The 22,092-nt window shown below is 49.0% G+C and overlaps 1 protein-coding gene across 1 annotated transcript in view; it reads left to right on the top strand.

Moving 5' to 3' along the window:
- Window positions 1-22,092, top strand: part of TAF4 (TATA-box binding protein associated factor 4) — a 69,494-nt gene that overhangs the window by 24,165 nt on the left and 23,237 nt on the right. Inside the window, exons 3-6 of the mRNA XM_040248873.1 lie at window positions 17,831-17,997; window positions 18,879-18,998; window positions 20,938-21,057; window positions 21,804-21,926. Coding sequence (XP_040104807.1) covers window positions 17,831-17,997; window positions 18,879-18,998; window positions 20,938-21,057; window positions 21,804-21,926 — 530 coding nt within the window. The remainder of the gene's footprint in view (window positions 1-17,830; window positions 17,998-18,878; window positions 18,999-20,937; window positions 21,058-21,803; window positions 21,927-22,092) is intronic.

Genomic DNA, 22,092 nt, shown 5'->3' with positions numbered 1-22,092 from the left:
GGCCTGGTCTCTGAGGGGAGGGGCTCCTCTTGGTGTTTCTAACACAGGTTACCCGCCAAGTCTTTGACACTGTGTGTGTATTTATAGTGTTAAGATATCATTTACTTAGGTCTGCACTGGGTCTCCACTGATGCACAGAGGCTACGCTAGTTGCGGTGGCTTCTCTCGTGGAGCATGGCCTCAGTGGTCTTGGCGCATGGGCTGCAGAGCAGATTCTTACCCACTGTGCCACCAGGAAAGCCCTTCTTTGCAGTTCTTTATATGTTCAAGACTCCATTAAAATAATCTTTTCTTTTGTTCTATGCTACCAATTTGATACATGGTTTACTTTTTTTCTATTTTTGTTTTACTTTGTTTTAAACTTTAGTTCCTATTTTTTTTGTTTGTTGTAATTTTGTATTTTGAACATGTGAAACATTTTCAGACATTTCCATTGTATGAATGCTGAGCTTTTTAGAAGGACTTTCAACTCTAGTCCTGCTTTCTTACCTTCCCTTAGAGGGATAAATTATATTAGTCTGTGGGCCCTCTTTTCAAGTATGTCTATTTGTAAAAATAAATTTGTGCACACAGAGATAATATTCTTTCCCCTCTTTTTTCTATAGGTGGCATATACATCGACTTGAATCTTGATTTTCTTTTTTTAGCAGTGTAACCTGGAGATCATCACCTAGTGATGTTTTGTTTGAAAAACTACATTTTATATCTAGGATACTCTGAGGAGAAATCATTTTTTGTAGTGATACCTTTCTGCATGTTCAAACGCTAAAACTTAAAAGTAGGTTTGGAGGGGGATAGTTGAAAATGACGTTTTACTTTTTCCTGAATGATCAAAGGCATCCATCAGCATGGGTCTGCCGGCAAGTGTTGGGCTGGAGGTGGAGGGCGGTCCTACCTGTGGAGGGCAAAAGCCTGGTGGTCCTGGTCCAGTCTGCTGTGCACTGGGAGTGGGGCCTCAGCTTCCAGGGTGACTTGGAAGTCTGGTCTGTGATGCTGTAGGGTTGACAGGGCTCGTCTTGAAACACTCATCAGCACACGTTAAAATCTTTCTGGGGGTATTTGCATGCAACAGAATGGATCTGTTTTGAGTACACAGATTGAATTTTGAGAAGTGGATGCCCTGTCTGTCCCCTGTCACAAGACGCAGGACTCTTGTTTACCTTAGGTCACCCTGGGCCCACGCAAATGTCCTTTTTGCTCTTCTGTCACTGCCGTCTGGTTTTGCCTTTCTAAAAGTTCCTGTGTATAAAATCATGTGCCATGTGCTTTCTGGTGTCAGTCGCTCTTCCCTCTGTGCATGGTTTGAGTTCACCCACGTGGCTGTGTGTGCCACTGATGCGTTGATCGTGCTGAGCAGCATTGCATGTTTGGACACACACCATACGTTCATCCATTTGTGGTGGGTCACTTCCTGCTTTTGACTGTGACGATCGACACTTCTGTAACATCAGTGCCCTGGCTTCATGTGGACATGAGGGGACATGCTCTCCTCCTGCGAGAATGTTGGGAGTGGAATTGTTGAGTCGTATGGAAGCATACGTTCAGTCTCATCAGAGGCCACCTTACTGCTTTCCTGAGTGGTTGTGTGAATTTCCGAGAGTTCCTGTTGCTCCGTGTCCCAGCCAGGGCTTGGCATGGGAAGGCTGCTTCATCTTAACTGTTCCAGTGGATGTGCGGTGGTATCTCATTGTGTTTATTTTTTAAAGTCTTTTTTGTTAAGGCATAGTTTTCATACAGTAAAATTTACCCTTCTCAAGATATAGTTTTGTGAGTTTTAGCAAACATACATTATGTAACCATCACCACAGTCAAGATAGAAAATTGTTCCAAAGGCTGAAAAAGTTTTTCCTTTTGCCCCTTGCCTCGGTGGTTAGCTGGTCATCTGCCCTGTCTGTGTGATTTTGCCTTTTCTAGAATTTTATATAAATGAACTTACACAGTGATAGTCTTTTCTGTCTGCCTTCTACTTAGCAGAATACTTGTGAAAATTTCCAAGCTGTTGCGTATATTGGTATATGGCTTTTTGTTGTAAAGCAGTGTTCCGTGCTGTGGACGGATATGGAGTTTTATTTGTCTAGTCACCATTTGGTGGGTATTTGGGTTTCCCGCTTTCGACTATTAAGGATAGTGCTTCTGTGAGGCTGAATAACTGAAACTAGCACATATTGTCAATTTGACACACGTAAGAAAAAAATAATATGGCTTCTATAAACTTTCTTGTCAATCTCTGTATGGACGTGAGTTTTAATTTCTGCTGGGCAGATGCATGGGAGTGGGACTGTTGGATATTGTAAGTGAATGTTAACTTTTTAATCTGCCAAGCTCTTTTCCACAGTGGCTGTCCCATTTTACATTACCACCAGCGATGTATGATGGTTGTTTCAAATCATTGTTGTTAGTATAGTATTTTAAATTTTAGCTGGTTTCTTGGGTGTGTGATGCTATCTCATTATGGTTTTAATTTGCATTTCCCTAATGACTAATGTCGTTGAGCACCTTTTCGTGTGCTTATTTTTCATTTTCCTATCTTTCCTGAAGTGTGTATTCAATTGTTTCACCTGTATTTTTTAATTGGGTTGTTTGTTTTGTTATTATTGGTTTGGTAAGAGTTTTAAAAACATAGATACAGTCAGTCTTTTATCAGAATTGTTTTATAAGTGTTTTTTCTTAATCTGTGTTTGCCTTTTCATTTAACTGTATATTGCAAAGAGCAAGTTTTTAGTTTTAATGAAGTCCAGCTTATCAGTTTCTTTCAGTGTTCACATTCAGTTCAGTTCAGTTGCTCAGTCGTGTCCAACTCTTTGTGATCGCATGGACTGTAGCATGCCAGGCTTCCCTGTCTGTCCATCACCAGCTCCCGAAGCTTGCTCAGTCTCATGTCCATCGAGTCGGTGATGCCATCCAACCATCTCATCCTCTCTTGTCCCCTTCTCCTCCTTCCTTCAATCATTCCCAGCATTAGGGTCTTTCCCAATGAGTCAGTTCTTTGCATCAGCTGGCCAAAGTATTGGAGCTCCAACTTCATCATCAGTCCTTCCAAAGAATATTCAGTACTGATTTCTTTTAGGATTGACTGGTTTGATCTTCTTGCAGTCCAAGGGACGCTCAAGAGTCTTCTCCAACACCGCAGTTCAAAAGCATCAATTTTGCACTCAGCTTTCTTTATGGTCCAACTCTCAATGACTACTGAAAAAACCATAGCTTTGACTAGACGAACCTTTATCGGTAAAGTAATGTCTCTGCTTTTTATTATACTGTCTAGGTTGGTCATAGCTTTTCTTCCAAGGAGCAAGCATTTTTTAATTTCGTGGCTGCAGTCACCATCTGCAGTGATTTGGGAGCCTAAGAAAATAAAGTCTCTCACTGTTTTCATTGTTTCCCCATCTGTCTGCCTTGAAGTGATGGGACTGGATGCCATGATCTTAATTTTCTGAATGTTGAGTTTTAAGCCTACTTTTTCACTCTCCTCTTTCACTTTCATCAAGAGGCTCTTTAGTTCTTTGCTTTCTGCCATAAGGGTGATATTATCTGTGTATCTGAAGTTATTGATACCTCTCCCAACAATCTTGATTCCAGGTTGTGCTTCATCCAGCTCAGCGTTTCTCATGATGTAGTCTGCATATAAGTTAAGTAAGCACAATGACAATATACAGCCTTGACATACTCCTTTCCCAATTTTGTACCAGTCCATTGTTCCATGTCCGGTTTTAACTGTTGCTTCTTGACCTGCATACAGATTTCTCAAGAGGCAGGTAAGGTGGTCTGGTAGTCCCATCTCTTTAAGAATTTTCCAGTTTGTTGTGATTCACATAGTTAAAGGCTTTGGCATAGTCAATAAAGCAGGAGTAGATGTTTTTCTGGAACTCTCTCACTTTTTCTATGATCCAGCAGATGTTGGCAATTTGATCTCTGGTTCCTTTGCCTTTTCTAAAACCAGCTTGAACATCTGGAAGCTCTTGCTTCATGTACTGCTGAAGCCTCGATTGGAGAATTTTGAGCATTATTTTGCTAGCGTGTGAGATGAGTGCAATTGTGTGGTAGTTTGAACATTCTCTGGCATTGCCTTACTTTGGGATTGGAATGAAAACTGACCTTTTCCAGTCCTGTGGCCACTGCTGAGTTTTCCAAATTTGCTGGCATAATAAGTGCAGCACTTTTAAGAGCATCATCTTTTAGAACTTGAAACAGCTCAAGTGGGAATTCATATTATGTCTTATCAGAGAAGTTTTTGCCTGACCCAGGGCACAAGGATTTTCTCCCATGTACAGGATTTTTCTGTTTTTAGCTTTTACTCAATCCAGTTCAAGTTCATTTTGGGATGTTGGTAAGGTAGGGGGTTGAGATTAATTTTCTCCCCATAGAATATTCAATGGTACCTATTTGATGTCTTTGTTTATGGATTGTATTCTGATCCCATTTGTTTATCCCTGTCTACAGTTCTTGATTAGCACAGCTCCTTTATAGTAAGCCCTTAACTCGGGTAGCATCAATACTCTGAGTGCTCTTCTTTTTTAAGAATGTTTGGAGCTACTTGTTGTTGTTGAGTGGCTAGTTGTGTCCGCCTCTTTGTGACCCCATGGACTGCAGCATGCCAGGGTCCTCTGTGTCCTTGGAGCTACTTGAATTTCTTGCAGTTCCATATACGTTTTAAAATCAGCTTATCCATTTCCACAGATAAGTCTTCTGATATCTTGCCTGGGATTGTATTGAATCTGTGATCCAGATTTATGATAATTGACATCTGAAAGACATTGACTTCTGATCTATGAACATAGAATACCTCTCCATTTATTTAGGTCTTTATAAACGTTTCTCTCAGAATTATGGTTTTCAGTGTTTATGTCTTAGACATACTTTGTTAAATAAGCATCTCTTTAAGCATTCATATTTTTAAGCTACATAAGTGGTACTTAAAAATTTCAGTTTCCAGTTACTTGTTGCTAGTATTCAGAAATAAAATTGCTCATTTATTGACCTGTGTCCTGTGGCTGTGCCTAACTCATATATTAGTTCTTCTGGCAATTTTATGGATTCTTTAGAGTTTTCTACAGAGACAACTGTTTTGTCTATAACAGAGAGAGGTTTCCTTCTTCCTTTCTGATCTTCATACCTTTATTTTTCTTCTTGCTATATTTTACCAGCTGGGACCTCCGGTGTAATGTTGAATAGAAGCAATGGAAAGGGACATTTTTGCCTTGTTTCTGATTTGGGGGGGTCGTATTAGACTTCTTCCCTTTAAATGTATGATATTAGCTGTAGGATTTTCATAGGTGTCCTTTAGTGGGTTGAGGGAATGGATGTTTAATTGGTAAATGCCTTCCATGTTCATGTATTGAGATGTTGTGTGTGTGGGGTTTTTTTTGGGTCTGTTAATAAGGTATTACATGGATTTAGTTTTGAATGTGAAGCCATGGTGCATTCCTAGGATAAACCCCACTTGGCTGTGAAGCAGTATCATTTTGTGTACTGTTATATTTGATTTGCTGAGGCTTTTGTGTGAGTTTGTGAGGGCTGCTGGTGTTGTCTTCCTGCAGCATCGCTGTCTGGCGCTGGTACCTGAGGGATGCTGGCGACTCCAGTCTGCCTGCAACCACGCAGAGCTCCTGTGGGTCTTTATCCCTGACACCACTTGGTGTTGTCAGGCTTTTCAGTTCTTCAAACCTAGTGCGTGTGAAGTGCTGCCACACTATTGTTTTAGTTTTCATTTCCTTTTCCTCCAGGATTGAGGAAGTGGACATTACGTTGTACACTGCTGTTTGTGGGTATCCTTCTGTGAACGTCGGTTTATGTCTTTTTGCCCAGTTTTCTTTTGAATTTTTCTGTTAATCTGTAGGACTTCTGTCTGTATCGTGCTTATGATTCTTCTATAGGTCATGTAAGTGACCAGTTGTCCTTTCAGTTTACGGCTGGTCTTTTCACTTTCTTTATGGTATCTTCTGATGAACTGGAGTTCTTGATTTACTGTAGTGGAGTCTGTTTTTTTTCTTTATGTCAAATACCTTTTCCAGTCATATTTAAGAAGTTGTTTCTAACCCCAAGGTCATAGGTTTGGTCTCCTGTGTTTTCTTCTAAAACTTTAGTGTTTACTTCCACTTTTATGTCTGTGAACCTCCTGGAATCCGGTGTGCATATGGCACGTGAGAGTCAGTTGTCCTGGCACTGTTTGTTTGCAGTGACCTTCTCTGTCTCGCTGATCTGCATGTCCCTTCTGTAATATTTCTGTTTTTATGTTATGCAGGGGTCTGTCTCTGGACTGCCAGGATTTTCTCTTCATTTGTTTTTTCATCAGTGCCATCATGTCCATAAATCGTGTGGCTCGTGCCAACTCTTGGTGTCCAGTGGAGCCAGTGTCTCACCAGGTTTTTCCTGAGAATTATCTGTGCTTGTCTTGGTATTTTGATCTTTCTTATACATTTTTGAATCAACTTTTCGAGGCCCAGGTTATTTTGATCAGAATTGTATTTATCTGGCTATGGTTTTTCCTGTGGTCATGTATGGATGTGAGAGTTGGACTGTGAAGAAAGCTGAGCGCCGAAGAATTGATGCTTTTGAACTGTGGTGTTGCAGAAGACTCTTGAGAGTCCGTTGGACTGCAAGAAGATCCAACTAGTCCATTCTGAAGGAGATCAACCCTGGGATTTCTTTAGAAGGAATGATGCTAAAGCTGAAACTCCAGTACTTTGGTCACCTCACGCGAAGAGTTGACTCATTGGAAAAGACTCTGATGCTGGGAGGGATTGGGGGCAGGAGGAGAAGGGGACGACAGAGGATGAGATGGCTGGATGGCATCACCGACTCGATGGATGTGAGTCTGAGTGAACTCCGGGAGTTGGTGATGGACAGGGAGGCCTGGCGTGCTGTGATTCATGGGGTCGCAGAGAGTTGGACACGACTGAACGACTGAACTGAACTGACTTTGGGTCAATTTGGGGAGGATTGCCATCCACAAATAGTACATATGTATTCATGAATATGGCATATCACTCTACTTAGTTCTATATCTTTCAATCAAATTTTATAATTTTTTTCTATTATAGGTCTTGTGCATGTTTGGTTGGATTCATTCTAGGACACTCTAAAGTTTATTCTGTTATCGTAAATAGTAGTTTTTTAAAATGGCATTTTTCTTATTCTTTATTGATGAAATGTTGAATTGTAGTTGAGTTTTGGATATTGATTTTAAATATAGCAATGTTATTGAGCCATTTCTTTTAAAACTGTATGTGTAGTGACTTCCCTGGTGATCCAGTGGCTAAGACTCCCGCTCCCAATGCAGAGGGTCTGGGTTCGATCCCTGGTCAGGTAACTAAGTCCCACTTGCTGCAACCAAGACTCAGCTCAACCAAATAAAATGAGCAAATATTTCAAAAAATGCATATGCAGGTTTTGGGGTAGGGGTGTTATATGTAGAGAATACTGTTGTATGCAGTTATGACAGGTTTATTTCATTCTTGTCCTCATGTTCCCGCTTCTTGACCCGTTCTCTGGTCTGTGGGGTTTGCTAGGATCGCTGGTATGGTGTTGGGTAGATGGGTACTGCTTCCACCCTTGAATTGTTCCTGATACCAAAGGAAATGCTCCTGAGGATTTACCACTGGGGGTGGGAGTTTGGAGGCTCATTTCAGAGAGTTAGCAATGTTCCTTGTCTTCTAAGACTGTTTGCTTTTCCTGGCGGAGGATATTTATTTTCTAGTCCAGTGGATTTTGAGTTTATCAGATGCCTCTTCTCCTACTGTGGGGTTCCTCGTCAGCTCCTCACCTTCCTGGTCCTCTGGCTTCTCCTGCAGACCCATGACCCTCGCCTGGGCCCAGGGCCCTCCTGACGGGTGGCCGCAGGTCTTGGACCTCAGCCCTCAGTCCCTTTGGCTCTCTTCTTGGCGTGCCCCTGGGTGGTCTTTGCCTGCCATGCTGCAATGTAGGGTGCCCTGCCTTACCCCTCCTGACACTGACCCCTCTCCTCCCTCCCGGGTCGCTTTGGGGCCCTTCAGTTTAGACCAGGAGTGTGCCCTGGTTGCACCGAGCACTGGACACCTTCCCCCTGTAGCATGGCCCTGGCATCGACGGATCAGTCACATTAATCGATAGATGGTTGTGTTGATGGGAGGCAGTGGGTTGTGGCTAGTGCCTGCCTCACCTGCTGTGTGGGAAGCCCCTGGCCAGTGTGCATTTCTGGTTTTTCTCCAGGGTCCCACGCAGTCCAGCATGACTGGATCCTCCGTGAGTATTGGCGGCAGTGAATGAACGAAGGTGGTTCAGTCTCTGGTTTTGATTCTTCCTCTGAGGCCTTCTGATGAGTGAGGGCAGGTGGCTAAAGTTTGCCGTGAATCCTGGACTGTGCACATTGTCTGCCACCTGACCTTGGTTCCCTGGAAACCATGCCCGGTTCGCACTGTCCAGATGTCTCACAGCACGCAGACCCACCCTGGGCTTCAGTTGGCTGCCGTAGACCCAGGCCCTGTGCCGGCCCTCGGCCTGGATGCTGGAGCCCAGGGTGGGTTGGGGTCAGGGCAGTGGGCCACGTGTCCTGCCTTCGGCTCTCAGATCAGAGCATCCCCTCTGCTCTGGCCTCTTTGGCTGAAGGCCGACTTACTGAGCCTTTGAACATGTGAGAGGGTGGAGATGGACACATCTGTGGCGTTCAGGCTGGAGAAGCTGGTATTGACGCATCCTCAGAGTCAGAGCCTGCTGAGCACACTGTCTGGAAGAGGGGTTCTCATCCCTTTGCTTATTGACCTTGAGAAGGGCCTGAAGGTTCCTCCAGAGCGTCCTGTGTGTTCCCCTCCTGCCCTGTCTCTGGAGCGGCTCTCGACATGCACAGCTTTGTGGAGAGAAGGGGGTGCTTCAGGTCCCTGCCTCCTGGCTGCACCCCCTCCCCTGTTCTGGGAGGAGCATCTGCTGGTACTTTTACTTATTTACACATATTCTTACCCCCAAGAAGGAACAGAAAGTGAATGATAAAAACAGAAGATAAAGTTAAGGGAAAGTTTGAGGAAAGGGAAGATAAAGGAAAGATAGGGTAGACTGGGTTGAGTGGAGAAGTGCCCATCTGGGGTCTCTTGGTGCTGTGTGGTGGGGGCTGGGGGCACAGACTGGCTGCTGCCAGTCAAAGCGAAGGGAGCAGAGATCTGCAGGCAAGAGGGATTGCGTTGAATCACCCGTGGATGCAAGTTGTCCGCTAGCACGGAGTGTTCAGAACTCGGGACGTGGGTCACAGTGAAGCATGTTCTGGCTTTCTTCCAGAAGTTTGGGGAGGCTGCAGGCAGGGGCATCAGGCCCTCGGGATGCTGACTGACCTCTCAGCATGGCCGCCCTGGCAGCCGATGGGCGCAGGCTTTGGGCACCAGCTCCAGGGTGCGGAGGGAGGTTCAGGGCCTCCAGAAGAGCTTCGGGAAGCCTCTGAGACCTGTGGGTTGCAGGACTCTTGAAAACCTGAGGGGCTGAGAACCGCTGTGGGCTGACTAAGGTGCGGACAGCAGAGAGGCAGAGGGGGATCCGGGCCAGAGGCACACTGCACAGAGGCGTCCTCCACAGGTGCGTGGAGAGGCCCGCCAGTCACACGGTGGTTTCCTGTTTGCTGTGTGTGGACGTTCGGGGGTGAGGGCACTGGGCCAAGGCACCTCGTCGGGCAGATGCGTGGACGCGTGCTACCGTGTCGGGTGAGGCCTGTGTCAAGTTGGAGGGAGACCTTCCGTCCGTCGTGCTGTGCCCTTAGGGGCACACGCCATGTCCTTCTGAGGCGTTGTGTTCCTTCTGTCACCCAGAAAGGAGCGAGGCGACAGGCACGTGGAGCCACAGAGTGGCCCAGGACACGGGAGGCGAGTGCAGCGTCCAGGACGGGGCGGGGCAGCGCTGGCTGCTGAGGCTTGCGGGTGGCATCCTCGGTGGTGGACCTCGGGGAGGAGGGTCTTGCGGAGGAGGGAAGTGGAGCCCACCACAAGGGTTGAGAGGACCTCGAGGCTGGGGGGCTCTGGCACCCCGGCACTTCTTGGTGTTGTCTTCCTTTCTGGGGTGTCACTGAAGTGACAGGGCAGTCCCAGTGCTAGATTAAACAATGGTGAACCTGGGTCTTTCCCTGGAGGACAATACCCTGAGGTGTGTCTAGACCGGGTTTTTATCTCTCAGGTACATAACTGAGTGCGCACACGTGACTTTTCCGTGAGCTGGTCACGTGTGTTATGGTGCCATTGTTTTCTCACATCCCGTCCCATTGCACGTCCAAGGCACGTGTCCCAGCTGGCGCACAGGTGGGCTGCGTGTGGGCACGTGCAGCAGGGGTGCGGCTGCCTGAGCCCTGAAGGAGGGTGCCGCCGCACAGGGACCCCGCACTGCAGGGCCATACGCCCCTGCCCGTGCCAGGGCCCAAGGTAGAAAGGACACTGAGCTGCGTCTGGGGGACGGTCCTTGCCTGAAACCTGCGAGGTTAAGCATCTGCTCTTTGGCCCTTTGTGGTGTTTTTGGGAATTGCTTGATGGACATTTTTATGGTCAATTTTTAAAGTAGGTAAGACAGTTGTGGTTACTGACTGTTTAGTCCAGTTTGGGGTAAAATTTTGTTTTCAGAAATTGTACTCTAAGCAGGTCCATTTCTGGATTTCAGCCTGTGTGGACGTGCTTGGTGTGGGAAAGACCCCCTCCAGCCCTTACCCCCCACCGCCCACCTCATCCTGGTACTCATTCTCCAGCCTGTCCTGTGGGGACAGCTCTGCTGCCATGTGTGTGCACAGTAGTCAGCTTCTTTCCTTTCCTTATTTTTAATTGCAGGGTAGTTGCTTTACAGTGTTGTTTGCTTTCTGTTGTACAGCATGAATCAGCCGTAAGTACATGTATGTCCACCCTGGGAGTGAGGTTCTGAGGCCCGCGTCTGAGGCCCAGTGATGCCTTACCTTACTTAGAGCCGATGCTTGGTTTCATCAAAACTTTGAAAGTCACTGCGTGATGTGAAGTGAAAATCAGGTGTGGAGTCCTGAATCTCCAGCCGTGCTCTGCCATGACCCTGAGCCATGTTTGTGTGGGGGAAACCGGACTTGGAGCTGGAAGAAGTGGGTGGGGTCTGCCTGCCCAGGGCTTTTCTTGTTGTTGGTTTTAGGTCGTTTTACTTGCGCATTTCCTTGTGGCTGTGCTGACTCCTCATTGCCGGTGGGCTCTGCTCTCGTTGCAGCGAGCAGGGGCTCCTCTCTAGTTGCGGTATGCAGGCTTCTCACGGTGGGGCCTCTCTTGTTGCAGCGCATGGGCGCTAAGGCATAGGGCCTTCGCTAGTTGCGGTTCCCCGGCTCTGTAGCACAAGCTCAGTAGTTGTGGTGCGTGGGCTTAGTTGCTCCCAGGCCTGTGGAATCTTCCAGATCAGGGATCGAACCTGTGTCTCCTGCATTGGCAGGTGGATTCTTTGGCACTGGGCCACCAGAGAAGCCCTGTTGTTGTTTGTTTTGGTCAAAGGTTTCAGGTGTGTTTCCTCACCTTTAGCTTTGAAAGCACTGACAGTGCAGGCAGGCAAACACTTCTTTACGTGTGCAGCAGTCTTGCTCCGCCCTCAGTGTTCAGGTAGGTCCTGTGAGGCTGAGGTGAGGCCAGGACACAGGAGCCCCGCCTCCCACACGTCTGACCCCACCACCAGCCTTCCTGGAGTCACAGCTCTGTGGGTTTAGGCACTTTCTTTTAGGTGGTTTAAAAGGCAAGCAGCCCTAAGAGTGAAAGAATGTCTAGGCCGTAATTAAGTCAGTGTCACTGGTATCTGTGCTGGTGTCTGGCTGAGTTTGCTTCCAGTAGAGTAGTTGGGGGACCCCATCCCACAGGCACGTGGTGGAGGGGCCCCCGGCAGGACTGCGGGTGGTGTGGCAGGAGGTCCCCGTCACACCCTGGCCGGTGGCTATTCTCTTGGGCGTCGGTCTCAGATGCTCCACGAGGCTGGGCTCCTCTGCTGCTGCTGTGGGCTGGGGTCTGGATGGTCCAGTCCTGAAGTCCCTCCCTGGTTCCCTGCGTGACGCTCTCGTTCTCCGGCCGTGTCACGCCTCTCTGCATTCCTCTGCTCCTGGTCCGATTCTGGCTTCTTCAGCGTTCATGTCAGGGTTCAGGGGCAGTTTTATTTTGCATCTTGATTATGGAGGGTCTGCCGTTCATCGCACCGTCTCTGCAGACTCTCCGAGCCATCTGGCCAGTGATGGTGCTAGCAGTGCTTGTTGGGGGTGGGTGGGAGGGCAGGGAAGGGTCTGGCCCCTCCAACCCAACTGCTGTTCCCTGCTTGTGCCAGTGCAGCTGGGCCGTTCGCCAGGCCTGGGAGCCCCCAGCTGAAGCCGAAGGACATGCCTGTGTCCTGGGGGCAAGGGTGGGGCTGAGCACTGAAGGCCATGCTAAGAATGTCTCCCCAGAAGTGGTGACTTCCAGGTGGAGGATCCCAGGTGGAGTGGAAAATGCCTATTTAATTTGTCATGTAGCTCTGGCTGACCTACATTTTGGTTAAAAATACAGTGAAAAATGTTGGTATGAAAGGGATCAGGGAAACTGTAACCTTGGGTACAAATGCTGGAGTTGATCTTGAACTCTGGTTCTTGCAGGAGGGTGGGGCTCATTTAGTCCTAAGGACTGTTGTTGTACGCGGGCTGTGACGGGGACGTACCCCACCCCCACCCTGCACCACAGAGCTCCCTGTATTCTGTGCCTGTGGGTGCCCAGCCTCCCAAACAGGTGGTGTTGTGTCTGTCTTAGGTATGAGTACATGCAGCGTGGCCTTAACACGGGTGCTGTGGGTTTATGCTGCATGTCTTTCTGTAAAATCCTGAGCTCTCACAATGACAAAAAGTAGAAAATTGCCTGCCTTCATCAATAAAGAAGTTATAAATACATTTTGGATGAAATACGTAGCCACTGAAAATTATGGTTTTGAAAAGAAAACACCAAGCTGAATATCAACAGAATTACCCCAACTTTCTTTACGGTTATCAAAACACATATGTTGTACACGTGCTCATAGAACAGAGGGTGGAAAGAAACTCAGAGTCTTGTAGCCAGAGGGGGCGGGCTCCTGAGAGTTCCCGTCTTCCGGGTTCGTCTCTGAGTTTCTCAAGTCTGCTCTCATGAACGCTTGTCTCTGCACTAAGAAGGATGTTAGCATTATCTAACATGGAAGTTTGAGTGGCTTTTTGCTGTGTGAACTCGCCATGTCATGCTTGTCGCTTGTGCACACTGGCTGGTTTTGGTTCCAGAGCACTTTGAGTTGGGGGTGAGGGGTGTAGGGAGGGGCCTGGTGGGGTCCATGGTGCAGCCAGACTGCCAGGGTGTGTGTGCGGGGGACCTGGGGGCTGTGTGTCTGTAGGGCAGGAAGGTGGTGCCTGCAGGGGCCCTTCCCTGACTGCTCCCAGAGCTGGCCTGGTGCCGTCAGAGGGATGACGGCTCAGATGGCCTCCTGGTCCTCCCTGGGGCCGGAGTGCTGGGAGTCCCAGACCGGGTGCTGCTGTTGTGAACACAGACGGTTGCTTTTCTGTGATCTTTTATCTAAAGTTTGTTTAAGTTACATTTTGAGACAGTTGTGTTTCTTTGCCTTTGAGTGGTACTGCAGAGTCATCTGTTAGAAATGAGCATTGTAACCAGAGTCTATGAGGTCCAGAGAGTGTGATGATGCCATGACTGTGTGGCAGATTCTCCCAGGTGTCACAGGCATGCCTGACTCCACTTCTTTCAGAGTCAGTGGCTGTATGCGTGGTACCCAGGGAAGCTGCCACGCCTTCTGGAGCTGCCACCCATAGAGCTGCTGGCTGGCGCCACCCGTGGCCCTCATGCCCGGAACAGCTGTCCTGGTTCTCTCTTTCCTGGGTCTGTTCCCACTGGAGACATTGCTGATGCTGCTGAGAGGTCTTGTCACTGCGAGAGTCCCACGTCACTCCTTGGCAGGAGTTTTGCTTCTGTCCTAAGCTTTCACTCTCACTATTGGCACATTGCATGGCCCAGTCTGTTTTTTTTTAGCCTTTTGTGTCCAAAGACCACTGTCACTTGATTGGCATATTAATCACATTGCTTTTCTTGATTGTTATTTAAATATTCCTTTGAATTTCTGCGAACATGATTTTTTAGGCAAATAAGCAAGTATTCGATAAAGTTTAGGCATCAGTTTGAAATTGGGGTATCCAGCTGTGGAAACTGAGGGGCCTGCTGGGCTGCCCTGTTCCCTTGTGTCCCTGTGATGAAGGAGTGGGGTCTCTGCATGGTGTCTGAGTGAACTGGTGAGTGAGTGGCTGGGAGTGTCACCAGGTCCCCTCTTTTGGGGCCCTCAGCACAAGCATGGGCCAGGGTTGATGACCGTGTAACCCCCTTGAGCTGCCCTGTGGCCTGAGCCTGTCCTGGGCATGGTGCAGACTTCTCAGGGCGTGGACATCAGTTCTGGCTGCCAGCCTGCCAGGCCTTTCTCTCCTCAGTGCTTTCACAAGCTCCCAGGTTTTAGAGATTTCAAAACAGTGAGTTATTTGCAGCAGCTGTGTTTTGTTTTGTTTTGAAAATATGGCTTATTGTCTTTCAGTTTAGTTTAGTCGCTCGGTCGTGTCTGACTCTTTGTGATCCCATGGACTGCAGCACGCCAGGCTTCCCTGTCCATCACCAACTCCCGAAGCTTGCTCACACTCATGTCCATCGAGTTGGTGATGCCATCCAACCATCTCATCCTCTGTCGTCCCCTTCTCCTCCTGCCTTCAGTCTTTCCCAGCATCAGGGTCTTTTCCAGTGAGTCAGTTCTTTGCAGCAGGTGGCCAAAGTATTGGAGTTTCAGCTTCATCATCAGTCCTTCCAATGAATATTCAGGACTGATTTCCTTTAGGAATGACTGGTTTGATCTCTTTGCAGTCCAGGGGACTCTCAAGAGTCTCCTCCAACACCACAGTTCAGAAGCATCAATTCTTCAGCTCTCAGCTTTCTTTATAGTCCAACTCTCACATCCATACATGACTACTGAATAGCTTTGACTAGACGGACCTTTGTTGGTAAAGTAATGTCTCTGTTGTCTAGGTTGGTCATAGCTTTTCTTCCAAGGAGCAAGTGTCTTTTAATTTCATGGCTGCAGTCACCATCTGCAGTGATTTGGGAGCCCAAGAAAATAGTCTCACTCTTTTCATTGTTTCCCTATCTGTTTGCCGTGAAGTGATGGGACCGGAAACCATGATCTTAGTTTTCTGAATGTTGAGTTTTAAGCCAACTTTTTCACTCTTCTCTTTTACTTTCATCAAGAGGACTTTAGTTCTTCTTCACTGTCTGCCATAAGGCTGTTGTCATCTACATATCAGTTTATTGATATTTTTCCCAGCAATCTTGATTCCAGCTTGTGTTTCATCCAGCCTGGAATTTTGCATGATATACTCTGCATTTAAGTTACATATGCATTATTGTCTTTATTTTAGTTTTATTTTTAAAATTTATTACAAGTTTTAAAGTTTTATGTTGGAGTATAGCTGATTTACAATATTGTGTTGGTTTTGAGTATACAGCAGGGTGGTTCAGTTATGCATGTATTCATTCGTCTAGGTTATCACAGAATATTGAGCAGGGTTCCCTGCACTGTACCTTGGCACATTATCTGTTTGAAAAGATTCATTCATTTATCTGGCTGCTCCAGGTCTTAGTTGTAGCATTTGGATTCTTTGGGCTTCCCCAGTGTCTCCATGGTAGAGAACTTGCCTGGCAATGCAGGAGACACAGGTTCGATTCCTGGGTCAGGAAGATCACCTGGAGGAGGAAATGGCAACCCACCCAGTATTCTTGCTTGGAGAATCCCCTGGACAGAGGAGCCTGGCTGGCGTGCTATGGTCCTTGGGGTTGCAGAGTCAGACACAACGGAGCACATTTATGTACACTTTAGAATTCTGTGGTTTTGGCGTACAGACTCTTCAGTTGTGGCATGTAGGGTCTAGTTCCCTGACCAGAGGTTGAACCCGGGCCCCCTGCACTGGGAGCAGAGAATCTTAGCCACTGGACCACCAGGGAGGTCCCAGTTATCTATTTTATGTGTAGCTGTGTGTATATGTTAAACCCAATCTCCTAAATTACTTTTCCCCACTCCCACCTTCCCCCTTGGTAATGGTAAGTTTACTTTCTAAGTCTCTGAGTCTGTTTCTGTTTTGTCAATAAGTTCATTTGTATCAGTTCTTTAGACTCCATATACAAGTGATATGATATTTGTCTTTCTCTGACCTACTTCACTTAGTGTGATCATTTCTAGGTCCATCCATGTTGCTGCATATGGCATTATTTTATTCTTTTTCATGGCTGAGTAATATCCCATTGTACATATGTACCACGTCGTCTTTATCCATTCATCTGTCAGTGGATACTTAGGTTGCTTCCTCGTCTTGCCTGTTGTAAATAGTGCTGCAGTGAGCATTGGGGTGTGTGTATCTTTTCAAAATACAGTTTTCTCCAGATATGTGCTCAGGAGTGGGATAATAATCCCTAGATCATGTGATAAATTTGTTTTTAGTTGTTTAAGGATCTCTGTTTAGATCTGCCCATTTTTAAATTTTTTGTGTTTTTTTTTTTTTGATATTGAGCTGCATGAGCTATTTGTATATTTTAGAGATTAATCCCTTGCAGGTTGCATCGTTAGGAAATATTTTCTCCCATTCTGTGGGTTGTCTTTTTGTTTTGCTTTTTCTTTTGCTGCAGCATGGCTCATTTGAAAGGGTTGTCTTGGAGGGTGCTGTCATAATGGGCACACATACAAGTGGTTCTTCTGGATCGAGAGTTGCAGTTGTGACACTGGGGAAAGGCTGTATTTCCTGATGTGATGATGGGTGTTGAAGGAGCTGGGACCAGCAGCTCCAAAGACTTCTCAGATGTGTACATTGGATGGAGCTCCTGTCTGGCTCAGCAGGGAACACCTGGTTGTGATGGCTGGCAGGAGGTTCTTGGCCTTGAGGTTTTCAGCTGCCCCTGTGGGGCTTCCCACTCAGCGGGCTCCTTGGGCCACACCCCTGCCCGGCTGAGTCCTTCTTCTGTGGGGTGCCCACCCTCTGCGAGCCTGGCTTTGGGGCGAGGTGTTCATAGGACTCCCTTTCAGCCCCATCGCTAATCTGTCATGGGAAATTGTGTGTAAGTTGTGTTACTGTTTCTAATGGAATCTAGAATGTAATTGGTGCTGGTTTTAGAAGCTAGAATTAATGTCACACTGCCTGCTAGGATTTGGTTTCCAGTGATGTAGCTGGAGCCCCATGAAGGGTGAGTGGTCCTCCGTGTCTTTGTGTCTCTGTGGGGGAGGGGGGTCCCAGGTCACCATGGACATACGAGGGGTTCTGTTCCTGGAAGGAGTGTCTGGGCTTCGGGCACTCCAGGCATGGCCCCAGGCATGTGAGTGGTGGGCAACGCTGTCTCGAGGTCCAGCCTAGTACCCAGGGATGGGGACCTGATGGGAGAAGAGGCCAGGCTGCCTCCCCCAGAGCCAGTGGAGGGCTTGGGAGTGACCTGCTTCTGGGCAGGGCTCGGGTCTGAGGCTCCAGCTGCGACCTCTCCTGAGACACCTGGTGCCTTGTGCACTTGGCACTCGGGCAGCCCGTGTGGGGAGCACACTTGGCCGTGGGGGCTCTTGCCAGGCCCTGGCCTCCTGACCTGCAGGCCGGCGTGGGGTGCTGTGGGGTGGACGAGGTGTGAGGAGCTCCGCTTGCTTGGCTGACGGCTACTCCTTGAATCGGTGAAAACTCCTCTCGTGTCTCTGTCATCCTGTGCACCATCTCTGCTGGCAGGTGTGCTCAGAGCCCAGGGATGGGGTTCATAGCAGCGCCCTCTCCTCCTCAGGGCTGTTGGCTCCCCATGGAGTCGGGCCCTGGGGCACATTCCTGACACCAGCCCCTGCCCCCGCCCCCCAGGTATGGTCCTCGTGCGGAGCGAGAATGGGCAGCTGCTCATGATTCCTCAGCAGGCCCTGGCTCAGATGCAGGCCCAGGCCCATGCCCAGGCACAGCCGCAGACCACCATGGCACCGCGCCCAGCCACCCCCACAAGTGCCCCTCCCGTGCAGATCTCCACCGTGCAGGTGAGCACGCACCCAGCCTGGGGGGGGTTGTGGGGGGTGGGACGGCTCGGCTGCCCTGGGAGGAGCTCAGGTCTCCCACCTGCACCCCTCCGCCGCACCCCCTCCTGTGACACCCCTCCTGCGCCTCCATTTCCTCCTCTGCAAAGTGCAGATCCTGCCGCCTGTAGGGCCATGACGGATGGTTAGGACACTTGAGCATGGGACCCAGTGAGTCCTGAGCCTCGTTAGCTGTTGTGACCAGGGCGGTGCAGAGGAGGTTTGCAGAACTATGTTAAACAGCACCCCCCCACCACACATAGCTGTGTGAGCCTTGGGGGCTACTCCCCCCACCCCCAGGCTGTGCCCCCTCACCGAGGCTGTGACAGGAGGACAGTTTCAGTGCCTGGGACTCTCCCCTCTCCCAGGTTCTGCCTCCTGGTGCCTTTCTGTCCCTTATGAGCTGGTTGACTGGGCAGAGACTAACATGGAGACTAGAGGGGTCCTGACGGCTCTGTCGTCCTGTGACTACAGCCGTGTCCCCTGGAGTTGGTGTCCTGCGCTGTAGACAGAGGGCCCCCTCCCTGAGCATCTGAAACAGCCCTGAGCAGCTTGCAGGGTCTGTGGAGGTCCGTTTCATCAGATGTTTATAAGATGTTCACTTTGACTGTTGTGTGATTACAGGAAATCAAAGTATTGATTTCCCAGACACACGCTTCCCTGGAAGACCACGTGGGAGGCTCTGCTAAGGGGTGTGTTACAGTTATATGATGACAGTTAGGGGGCCTCGCTGACACTGGCACCTACCCTGGGGGCCCAGGTGTGCTCTCTGTGCTGAAGGAAGGACCGTGTGGTGTGCCGCCTCTCACTTCCCTGCTTTTAGGCGACAACTCCTTGTTTTTCAGGCACCCGGGACCCCCATTATTGCACGGCAGGTGACCCCAACGACCATAATCAAGCAGGTGTCTCAGGCCCAGACGACGGTACAGCCCAGCACCGCACTGCAGCGCTCACCCGGGGTTCAGGTGAGCTGGGGGCTGGGTGGTGCCCTCGATGCTGGGGTCAGGGGTCGGGCCTCGCGAGTTTGGGTGCTGGCTGCCAGGGTTCGGGATTTGGGGCAGGAGATGCTTTGGAATAAAGTGCCTTTTCTCTGCCCACCAGTGCAGGGGAGGCCAGGCTTGTTTAAAACTACACAGAGTTTAGCACCAGCTGCACTTTCAGAAGCCTCCCACTGTACCGGAAGCGCAATTAAAAAGCGTCACCTACTGACGTTTGATGGTGCAGTGTCTCTGAAGCAGAAATAATCTCCAGAGTGTATGTGTGTTGCATTGAGGAGGCTGTGTCCTCGCTGCATGTGTGTGACTGTGTGTAGCTCTCACAACACCCTCCCTGGTGGGTGCCGGCAGCGCGGTGTGGGGGCTTCTGGCCCTGATCCTGAGTGCAGCCAGCTTGGCCTCCTCACTCGCCTTGGTCTCCCCGCTTGCCCTGGTCTTGTCCTCATCTATCTCTTGGTGCCCGCAGCCATGACACCGCTTTCAGAGCAGCTGGAGGGGCAGTTGGTCCCAAGTAGACGAGCTTGGTGGTCTCTCCCGTGGCAGGAGCTGCGTGGCAGTGGCGCTTCCTGGGGTTGGGAGTCATCTGGCCGAGTTCAGCCTAGTTGGAGTGTCTGGGGCCTCAGCTGTAGAGAGAGGAGCCTTTTCTGAGAAGGTAGTGAAGCTCATAGTGAGCTTTTGTACCAGGCTTATCAGAACAGGTTCTGTCTGCCATCTCAGTATTGTCCAGGTGGAAGGTGTTTTCATGCGGCTAGTGGGAGCACGTGTGAGGGGAGCATCTTGACGGAAATGAAAACCTCCAAGAAGGGGATGTGCCCTGGCTGTTTCTGATTGTCCAGAAGCAGCTCTGCTATGCCTGCTGGTCGGTTCTCTCCCTTTTTTTTCTCTGAAGTTTTTTATTTGCCATTTTCTTGTTACGAAAGTAGTAAGTGCTTAATGTTACAAGTGAAAGAAAACATCAATGATAAAGAAAGCCCACCATCTCTTCTGACTGACATTCCTCCTGGGAAACCAGTGTTTACAGCCTGAGGTTGCAGACAGCTGCCTGCCCAGGTCCCCCCCGTCCCTTTGCCCCCCATGAGCAGCACCATCTGAGCACCTCCTGGAGGGCAGGCACCGGGACCTGCTTTGCAGAGAGCAGCCGCACGTGAGTCATGCTCAGGGTTATACTGCCCCCTACCTTCCAAAGTCATAAGAAAGTTTGGAGAAGTCTAGATTTTTACATTGGAAGAGAGCTAATTTACGATAGAGAAGCAGTGAACTTGTGCTCACATAGGGTTAGAAATTGCGAGAGTTTGACGAGCCCAGTTGTTTGATGTCTAGTTGTTCGTTTGTTTAAATGTATTTGTTTAGCAAAGTCACCCCTCCCTCTCAGCACCAACTACATTGAGCCCCTGCCTGGTTGAAAACCATTTCCAGAGCGTTTCTGGATGTGACTCACTTTGAGAGAGCAGAGAAGGGTGTTGTGGCAGCAGAGGGGAGCCCGGGACCCCAGTGAGTCCCGGTGCTGCCCTGTGGGGGGGCCTGCCTGTGTGACACACTGGATTTCTTGTCGCCAGCCTCCCTGCACGAGCCAGGGGATCAGCTGTTCGGTCTCTGTCTCTGTTTTCTTTTTTTCCTTTTAATTTCTGAAATGTGATCTGGGTGTTATGAAAAGGTTACTTGTCCTGGCCCCCCCATGACACTCCGGATTGACTCCTGATAGCCAGTTCCTTCTGGCCGTTGGCTTTGCTTCTGTCAGTTTTTGCTGCAGGTGCAAAGCGCTGCTTTCTTGGTGCTCCGGGTGGCAGCTCTTGAGGACACAGCCGTGGGGCTGAAATGGTCCCTCGAGGTCTCAGGTCCTGTGGGGCCTGCCCGCTGCGGGGAGTCTCACGAAGGCCGTCTGTTTACCTCATGCTTTGGATTCTCGTAGCCTCAACTTGTTTTGGGTGGCGCTGCTCAGACAACCTCACTTGGGACGGCGACAGCTGTTCAGACAGTGACACCTCAGCGAACGGTCCCAGGGGCCACCACCACCTCGACAGCTGCCACGGTGAGACCGCCTCTCGGGAGCCACGGGGCTGCGTGTTGGGGTCATGCTGCCCCAGCGTGCACGTGGGGAGCCATCGGGGTTTCCATGGCCCCGTACATGACGGGGTCTGAGGGCAGTGGCCTCTGCAGGGCCGCAGGGGGGCTCCAGCATCCTGCATCAGGCTTCCGGACTGTGGGAATGTCTGTGTGATGAAGCCCAGACCAGCTGCATTCAGGGACAGTGGGGCCTGCACAGCAGTTGTAGCCTACCAGAGCAGTGGCGCCATCCTCTTCAAGTTTATTTCCAGCAGTTTTCCTACATGTGGATGAGTGTTTAAACCAGTAGGATTGTGCTCTTGTTTGTGATTTAAAACTTTCTCATGTTTCTTTGCTGAGTGTTTTTCAGCATCTTTAGTAGCTGGTCATGATTCTGCTCCTTTTATTGTGTGCTTAGGTATCGGTTTTTCTTTGTGATAAGCAACGTCACAGTGAGTGTCTTGTAGACTGTCTTTTTCATTTATCAGTTACATTTCTGAAAGAGTTGCTGGGCTAAGTGAGCTGTGAATTTGATCTGTGCCTTGGGAGCACATGTTTTGGCTTATACTCCCATCATCAGGCGATGAGAGTAACTGCATTTTTCTGAAAGACATTTTAGAGAAGAAATATACATTTCTTATATAATACATAGCATCTTAGTTAAACCAAAGGCTATGATAATAGTCTGCTTTGTAAGAGTTTTTCACTTATACCTTCTTAATTTCTATCCAGGAAACTATGGAAAACGTGAAGAAATGTAAAAATTTTTTATCTACGTTAATAAAACTGGCTTCGTCTGGTAAACAGTCTACAGAGACGGCCGCTAATGTGAAAGAACTGGTACAGAATCTGCTGGTAAGAGCCCGCACGCCGGCCCCTTCCTTAGAGTGCAGTCCTTGGCTACTGGGGGCGGGTGGCGGCAGCCGCAGTCTGGGCCCCTCTCCCCTTGTCCTGATACTCTCACCCCTGGCTTCTCGGAGCCTCGCACCTGGACAGCTCTCCCAGGATCTCCTTTTCCATG

Source organism: Oryx dammah, unplaced genomic scaffold (genome assembly GCF_014754425.2).
Source record: "Oryx dammah isolate SB20612 unplaced genomic scaffold, SCBI_Odam_1.1 HiC_scaffold_10, whole genome shotgun sequence".
Classification (NCBI taxonomy): Eukaryota; Metazoa; Chordata; class Mammalia; order Artiodactyla; family Bovidae; genus Oryx; species Oryx dammah.
The sequence above is the reverse complement of the archived record's forward strand: the minus strand, read 5'-3'. Positions and strand labels throughout refer to the sequence as shown.